The 8,931-nt window shown below is 37.5% G+C and overlaps 1 protein-coding gene across 2 annotated transcripts; it reads left to right on the top strand.

The window, feature by feature from the left end:
* The first annotated feature begins 239 nt into the window (after nt 1-239).
* Nucleotides 240-8,448, top strand: nup50 (nucleoporin 50). 2 transcript variants are annotated; one of them, XM_046874232.1, is made up of 8 exons: nt 240-387; nt 844-919; nt 3,499-3,582; nt 4,038-4,224; nt 5,044-5,670; nt 6,278-6,362; nt 6,470-6,588; nt 7,209-8,448. In XM_046874232.1, the coding sequence occupies exons 2-8, from the start codon at nt 851-853 to the stop codon at nt 7,406-7,408; spliced, it is 1,371 nt and encodes a 456-aa protein (XP_046730188.1). In that variant the 5' UTR covers nt 240-387; nt 844-850; the 3' UTR covers nt 7,409-8,448. The 2 variants fall into 2 exon arrangements, with proteins under 2 accessions (XP_046730188.1, XP_046730189.1); XM_046874233.1 differs by lacking the exon at nt 3,499-3,582.
* The last annotated feature ends 483 nt before the right edge of the window (nt 8,449-8,931 follow it).

The raw sequence follows: 8,931 nt of genomic DNA, 5'->3' as shown, positions 1-8,931 counted from the left end.
AATCTACGTTATTTAATATTTAATACTATTTCCAGTGACAGTAGCTGATAATCGGCTTTATTTGTAAACAAATAAATAAATAAATAAAATCAAGCAAACAAACAAACTAACAAATAATACAATAAATAAATAAAAATCTGACGCCTTTTTGAATGTAGTCTTACCCAGGAGTGCTGGGAACTACATCTCCCAACCTCAGCTCGACTTATTTGCGCATGCGTACTATTTCAGCACGACGCGCGAATATCCCGTTTTTCTAAAATGGCGGCGTGTGCTCAGGGAAACTGCCGGTTGTTCTTCTAAAGACCTGCAACAGCACAACTTAGTCGCCCGGTTCAAAACTACGGGATAGTTTCTTAATATTTTTGTGACTTGTCGAAGAAAAAGGTGTGTACACGTCTATATGTTTCATGTTCACGGATAAACTCATTTTACTTCTCCGTGAGGCTGATAGTGTTGTACCGTGACGCTAGCTAACAGTTAGCATACTAGTCACGCGATTAAACACGATGACTGGGTTATTTTATTTCCACCATAAATGACCACAGATAGTGTAGATGTCAAACACAGCACGGGTAGAGGAGAACCGGACATTTATCTATGTAAATAGTGAATAATCCCCACAAGCCGGGCGGGCAGGTTAGCTTGGCTAGCTAGCATGCTAAAGCGGCGGCAAGGTAGCTGTAATGTGGAGTAGATGTGACGTCCGGATTCTATGTGACGTCTCATTCAATTGCATATACTCTTTAAATTACAAGTGGTTTCCCCAGATTGATTTATTATAGCTTGTGGAAACAAGCTAACTTGACACACTTTCTTTGTGTTTAATATATCTTCGAAAAGATCTATAATGGCGAAGCGGATTGCTGAAAAAGAGCTGACAGACCGAAACTGGGATCAGGAGGATGAAGGAGAAGAGGTAAGAGCACAGAATTATGAGACATGTGGAGAAGTTTTAGTGCTCCTCTGGAACACATGAAAAAGATTTTGCGTCAGTTCTGGAAATTTCTCAAAGTGGATTTTCATATATGGTGCAGTATTTGGAAAAGCACTGTAACGTAAAAGAAAGAACGATGGATGGATGGATGGATAGATGGATAGATAGATAGATAGATAGATAGATAGAAAGATACTGTATCCCAATGGGAAATAAAATCACACACAGCTTAATTTTTATATTAACTGCCATTCCCCACTGTAGCTTTCATTTTTATTTTAAGATAAGATAAGATAAACCTTTATTCGTCCCACAGTGGGGAAATTTCTATGTTACAGCAGCAAGACAAAGAAATAAAAATAGATGCAAATATATATAAAAAAGAAGAATATACAAAAAAATAAAAAACAGAAATAAAAATAAATAATAATAACAATAATAATAATAATAATAATAACAAAGAAATAAAAATAAATGCAAATATCTAAAAATAATATACATATACTACAATACAGTATATATACAGTACAATGTAATAATACGAATAGGAGAAAAAAAACAAAAGTACGCTTTTTAAGTCGTTTTGAGGTAGTATTGCACGTAAATTGCACGTAATATTGCACATAATATTGTACCTGATTTGTTTAATAATATTTCACACAGATAAAGTTATTGCACATCTTAAAAAGTAATAGCAGTGTTGTATGTTGGTGACTGGTTTTACTGGGAACAGCTTTGGTTGTATAGTCTAATAGCAGCAGGGAGAAAAGACCTTCTGTATCGCTCCTTCAGACACTTGGGATGTATTAGTCTGTTACTAAAAGAGCTGCTCAGCGATGTAACGGTTTCATACAGGGGTTGGGAGGCGTTCTCCAGCAATGATGATAGTTTTGTTACCATCCTCCTTTTTGAATTTTCTTTTTGTATCAGCTGCTGTGTTCAGCACAGGTATAGAGAAATACCTCAGGAAATACAGTGTACATGAATGTTTCCGCTTTTAAAAAAGCCCTATAAAGCCCATTGGCTGCTTAATCACTATATAACAAACCAGAAGCATAAGAGCAGAATATGAACAAACATTGAGTTGAGATGATCAGTAATTGGTTTATTTACATCCAAGTCAAGCTTGATGCGAATCTTAGACCTGCAGAGTAAAAGCAAACATGAAACAGAAAAAAAACACAATCAGTCTAAAGCCTCGGTCACACCAGACTTTCAGCGTGTGATTTTCTTACTAAATTTATTCGGATAGTTACAGTGAAAATGGGCGACAACCCATACAATCTGTACATGTGTTATTGATACTATGAACGGGGCAGCTTTTTATTAAGTGTGAATTTTGTTATTTTGTGTTGTATAAACTGGGGCGATAATCAGTCGTTCTTTATGGCGTATTTCCTAAAGAGGTCACTTTATGACGTGTGGATCTCCTCAGTCACTCGTCTTTATTGCGCCACTAATTCGCAGGTCAGATTTGAACAAACTTGAACTTTGGAACGTTTGCAGTGTTTTCGTGTTTCCAGTCTCCATTGTTCTGTGCTTGCTTGTGGGTATTTATTTGTGTAATGAGAAACCCAGCGTTATCTTTTGAACTTCCATCGAAGCACCATCGAGGCAGTGAATGCAAATTCGGTGACCATTATGATTTCAGCACGCAGCAAAACTAATGAGCAGAATATTAGACTGTGTTGTTTATTGTGTCAATTATGAATTTAATGTTACTAAATTAATATCAATTTTTTTTTGGCTAATTGTGGATGCACAAAGCCCATTTTCTGCTTACAGCTTTTTTCCCCCATTTAGCCATACAAGCACAAACTACAAACTTTTACAATCACATGATTGCAAAATGCAGGGCTTGATTAAAATTCCTTGCTTAGAGGGTTGGCCATGCTTTAACACTGTGGGTGATCTGTAATATTCATAATTTCAAGACTCACAATTAGGATTATATGGATTCCTAAAGATGAAGCTTAGTGCAAGCAATGTACCTTTACCACTAGTCTGGATTATCCTGTTTACATGCAGCTGTGCCACCAGCACTTACTGACACTTTACTGTTGCAATAATAAACATTTCTCCTGCACTGTTCGACTTTGATCATCAAAAATGCTCGTACTGGCAGACAAATCCACTGGTTTGTAAAATGAATAATAAAGTAGGGTGCATTACAGTCTGTTTCGCAGTTACACACTTGCCCAGTGCCCGTTAGAGCAAAACTCTGGGCAGAAACCATCACGGTTACTTTAGAGCAGCCACAAGTGAAAAGGTGGCTCTTCTTTCTCAGGATGTCAGGACTTGTGCTGAATATTGAACACAACTGAATCCAGACACATTCGCTGCTAACTGAACAGCCTGATGCTGAATATTTGAACTATTCTGTTCATTTCAATAATACTGGATTTATGCTGCTGATCAGGACCAATTCCTATAATGTAATAATAGTTTTGGGTATACCAGTCATTTTTATAATTAATATTTTTCCCATGAAAATTATTTGTTTTACAACCAAAGTCAATTTGCAGGATCCATATTTACTTAATTTTAATTCTCTTCATTAGGCAGGAACATTTTCAATTGCAAGTGAGGAAGTGATGAAAAACCGGGCTATTAAGAAAGCCAAGCGTCGAAATCTTGGCACAGAGGTAAACCATATACTGTGTTTCTGAGACTGTTTATCAGACTCTGTGAGGCTATTATATATCTTTATTTACTGGTTAATATTTAGCCACTAAATAACAATCATGTGCAGTATTTATTATGTAAACATAGTTTTTCTTAGTTGTGTTGTTTTATGTAACACCCTGGTCCTGGAGAATGATGTTTCATTTTTACAGAGAACAGCTGTATATAAATGAAATGGCAACAGAAACCTCCAGCTGTCTTTTAGTGGAGGCGTAGGTTATCTTGTTTTTTGTAATTCATTTAAGTAATTACTTTTAAATTGTATTTTAATAGGTATTAATTATTGTATCATATGGATATTAGTATGCTCTAGTCTGTGTTAGTATATGTAGAAGGTCTAGAGCTGTGGGACTTGTTCATTTAGGGTATGGGGCTGGAAGATTAATTAAAAATGAACTTTGTGTTTTTGCCTTAGGGAGAGAGCGGAGGAGCGTTTAAAAGCTTTAAGGGTTTCTGTCCGGCCCCAGCGGCTGCAGCAACTTTCTCCGTGTCTGGGAATGGGGCTGGATTTAAATCCATCTCTTTGACCAATGGCAGTGCTCCATCAGTCACTCCAACATTTGGCGGTTTTAACTCCCCTGACAGTGCCAAGACGAACACCGGTGAGTGTGTGTGTGTGTGTGTGTGTGTGTGTGTGTGTGTGTGTGTGTGTGTGTGTGTGTGTGTGTGTGTATGTATGTGTGTGTGTGTGTATGTGTGTATGTGTTTTGAATATATATTCATGTATAATATAATTCTTGAAGCAGGTCGTTATTAGATAGTTAAATATGCAGTCCTGATGGAAATGTGTCATGTGAGCATGTGTCGTGAATTTGCAATGTTCGTTGGTCTTATAATTATACAATGAGTATAATTGAGAAAATGAATAAGATCTGTGATAGTAGGAATATTATAAGTGAGCTCAAATACTATCATTAATTGATTAACTGGTGTTTCACTATAGTTGTTTTGGTACACATTAAAACAAACAAACAAACCATTTCTGCATATACGAATGTATGTCCATTTTGCAACTTCCTTGCAAAATTTGTGACTGATTGAGACAACTTCTTGTTTTGCTATGTAACAAATTTCAGAAAGTGTTGTTGAGAGTGTTGCTTTGAGAAGTGAATATTTCAGAATCTGATAATCTGTCATAGTTTAAGAAATATATTTAAGGCTCATATGCCGGTAAATGTTTAAGGCTGAGCAGTTGGATTGTGTGCACGAACTTATGTTGAGCTGAGTGATGCAAAGTGGGCTTTTTAAGCCTTTTTCTTGTGGAGGAGTAGCTTAACATATCCATCAGAGAAAGTGAGAGGAAGATAGGACCGGCATTTACTCCTACACGTCCCTCTGCCATCTTCTCGCTCTCTTGTTGGGTGCAAATGCATCACCATTATTCAGTGCACTCACACTCACTGTCCCTCCTCTTCCCTCAGGCACCACATCATCCAATGGCCCAGCCTCCTCCTCATCCTCCCCCTTAAACAGTGGTGACGGCATAGCCAACGGCTCCGCCCCCAGCCTGCCCACTATCTCTGGAGGAGGCAGTACCAGTAAGGAGTACAACCGGCAGCTTACAGCTCTCAACTGCTCTGTGCGTGACTGGATCACCAAGCACGTGAATGACAACCCGCTGTGCGATCTCAACCCCATCTTTCGCGACTATGAGCGGCACCTGGCCACCATTGAGAGCAACTACGGCATTGGCGCAGCAGCAGGGGCACAGCAGGAGAAACAGGCAAACGCCACCAGAAACACACCATCGTTCTCTTCCAGCAGTAATGTTACATCGGCTGCTCCTGCATTGTTCTCCTTTACGAAGAACAAGGACATTGTTGCTCCTGAGAAAAGCTCCATTCCTCCAGGAGTTTCTTTCAACTTTGGCCAGAAGGTAGACAACTCTGTGCTTAGCTCAATCAAGTCTGCAGGAGCTTCCGGGTTTTCGTTTTCTCCCACCTCCTCTTCTGCCACGTCTGTGTTTGGTGCAGCAAGCACCAGCGCTTCTACAGGCACCTTCTCTTTCAATGCGGCCAAGACTGAAGCAGCCAGCAAACGCCAAGCAGGTACACACTAGGAACTGGATGAAACTATACAATGGGAGTTGTGATGTGTGTGTATGTGTGTGTGTGTGTATATATATATATGTGTGTGTGTGTGTGTGTGTAATCGGTTAGACATCGGTAAATGCCTGGTGGTTTTAAAGCATGTCTGCAGTCAGCATGTGATCAATACTATCTTAGAAACTAACTTAGATTCTTGTATCAAAAAGGCACTAGTGCATACCAGACAGCAGATCAGAATATGTAGTTTTTACCGATATTCATCAGTAAATGAGCCTTTTTTCAATTATGTACCATTATTTACATGAAATTATATCCAGCTAGTTTTTATTTTTATTAACCATTATTTATGTTTTTGATGAGACGGCTGCTGCCTTGTAGCCCTATTATAGTGAATAAACTTTTAATTAGTAACTGGTATTTCTTAGGTAAACATAAATAATGGTAAATGTAGGTAATTTCTGTTATTTCTTATGTCTAATTCATTTTAAAAAATATGATTATCTCCTAGCAAAGTGTAATAATTTAAGTAAATAAAAAGTGTAAAAAAAAATCCAGCAGAAGGAATACTCTGCAGTGTGTAATGTTTTCCTGTTGCCCTTCCTCACAGAGCACAGCACCGATGAAGAATCAGATGAGCCGCCAGTACCGGTAGTAAAAGAAGTCAAGGAGAAAGATGCTTTTTACTCTAAAAAGTAGTTTACTTCACTCTCTCTCTTTTTTTTTTTTTTTAAGCATCACATTCAAGTTTATTTGAATACACTTCATATTGCTATGATATTTACATGTCTACATATTACAGGTGTAAACTGTTCTATAAGAAGGAAAACGAGTTTAAAGAGAAAGGAGTTGGAACACTGCATTTAAAACTGGTTGCAGAGGGCAAGCTGCAGCTCCTAGTGCGTGCGGACACAAACCTAGGTAAAACACTACTGATCAAATAAACATGAAATCCTCTTCTATAATTTAACACGTAAACAAAAGTGTCAATCATTTCTCACAGTAAATAATACAAATGGTACCTGTTTGAAATATCTTATCTATCTATCTATCTATCTATCTATCTATCTATCTATCTATCTATCTATCTATCTATCTATCTATCTATCTATCTATCTATCTATCTATCTATCTATCTATCTATCTATCTATCTATCTATCTATCATGTGTCTATAGCAGTTTCTCTAAGGCACTTGTGATTATAACTGTGTGTGTGTGGTGGGTGTTACGAGTATTTATCTAAAATTCAGGGACAGTAAGTCCCCCTGGTGGAGTTTAAAAGAAATGTAGCCATTTTTGTATTCCACTTCTGCTTTTCCTCTTCTAGCAGAGAACTTGAGATTCTTCTTATTGATTTTTTCCCCCTATTTAAAAATCATGGACATTTAATTACCAGCAAACTAGGCAACTAAACATGTGACTGACTGTATAGCATAGCTGAGCCTTAAAAAAAAAAAAATAATAATAATAATTTAGTAATAAGGCAGCATTAATTATGTGAAACGGAGCAAAAAATTGACCAAAATACGTTTCTTTCTAGGAAACATCCTGTTGAATATCATGGTTCACTCCTCCATGCCGTGCACACGGACAGGGAAAAACAACGTCATGGTGGTCTGCATGCCAAATCCCCCTGTGGACGACAAGAACCCCAGCACTCCTGTACCAATGCTGATCCGTGTTAAAACGCCAGAGGATGCTGACGAACTACACAAACTTCTGCAGGAGAAGAAAGCATAAGCTCTTTTCTCCATCTAACAGACTCCCCATGCCCTGTGCCCCCACCATGAAAATAACGTACATCATCTATTGCCTGAATGTGGTTTGCACGACTGTATGCCATCACTCACCTGACTCACGTTTATCTTATGAGCAGTCTTGACCTGCATGCCAGCACACACCCTTTGTGAGCATTGGCAACAAATTTGATCAGATACTGTGAAATCGTTATGCATAAATGCTGGTTTTAATTCGATGGTTGCTTTTGAATTTTACATACCTTAAAGTGAAGTGAAGATACAGGCTGTAAAACGCCTGCGTTCTGAACATTCCATCAGGTTTTTCATTTTGCTGCTATTACTAAACAAATAAGGGGTGAAGCTGAGGAGTCTCTTTTTATACATCCATGAATGTGTGCAGATTACATAAATTAGATTTACAATATGAATTGGAGTTCAGCTTTGTACTTCGGACCTTCATAATAAAAGGGAAAGTTAATTTAGGGAGGAATTGGATCGTGTTTGACCTCTCCTAATGCCTCTTCTTCCTAGAAAGAGAATAAAAGTGTGTGGGAAATTTATAAACTACAAAGAAACCTTTATTTTCTTAAACTTTTAAGTATTTCTTTTTTGACAGTTAATTGATTGGAGGCATGCAGGCAACTAGATGTTAATGTTTTAGATTGTTCGAGGCCTGAATAAAGTATTTGTTTTTATGTTTTGCTCAAGGTGTTTGCTGTAATTGATATTTATTCTGAGCAAGTTCTCTGTTTCTGTAGAGTGCTTTGTGTAAATGAGTCCCGTAACCTTCCCTCCATACAACAGCAAAATTAACATCCACAGCGTTAAGACTGCAAGCAAATGATCTTCATAGTGCATCTGTCCTAAGTGGATCTTGGTTCAATTGTTCTTGTGGTTTTAATCGGTTGTTTTTTTATTTTTTGTTATTTTTTTTTTTCTAAGTGACCTTTGTAACGCCTTGGAACACAAGGCCTGCATTCAACAAGCACCAAATACATTTTGTAGCTTTGTTAACCGGCTAATAAATCAAGCTGAGAAATACTTAAAGCTGTCTTTGTCACAAGTTGTGTTGCTGTTCACCAGTGGCACTCAAACAGCAGCTGTGTATCAGTAACTGCAGCATGTTTTAGCAAGTAATATTTGCATTTGATACACTTTTTGGAAAGCTAATATTTAATTGCTTACTTAATGCCGATTAAGAATCGAAACACTGTGCTGAAAAGGCTTTACAGTCTTTGTGGTCATTTTTATTTTATACACTTTAACCACAAACTGCCTTGAGCAGCATAATGCAGTGTATTGTTCTATTAGTGTATTTCAATGTGCACAAATTATAATGCACAAAAAACTACTGAAAATGAAATTGACTTTTTGCAGGGTTTCTGCAGGGTCTTAACAAATCAAAAAAGTCTAAAATGTAAAAATAAAATGTTGATTCTCCAATGTCCTGGTAACGCTACCTCTGATGTTCATTGAAATGCTTCTGCTGCACTTTAGACTGTTTTGTTTTCATGGTGTTGTACC

This window comes from Silurus meridionalis, chromosome 18 (assembly GCF_014805685.1).
Source record: "Silurus meridionalis isolate SWU-2019-XX chromosome 18, ASM1480568v1, whole genome shotgun sequence".
In the NCBI taxonomy this organism is placed as follows: Eukaryota; Metazoa; Chordata; class Actinopteri; order Siluriformes; family Siluridae; genus Silurus; species Silurus meridionalis.
This window is presented reverse-complemented; position numbering and strand designations above follow the sequence as displayed.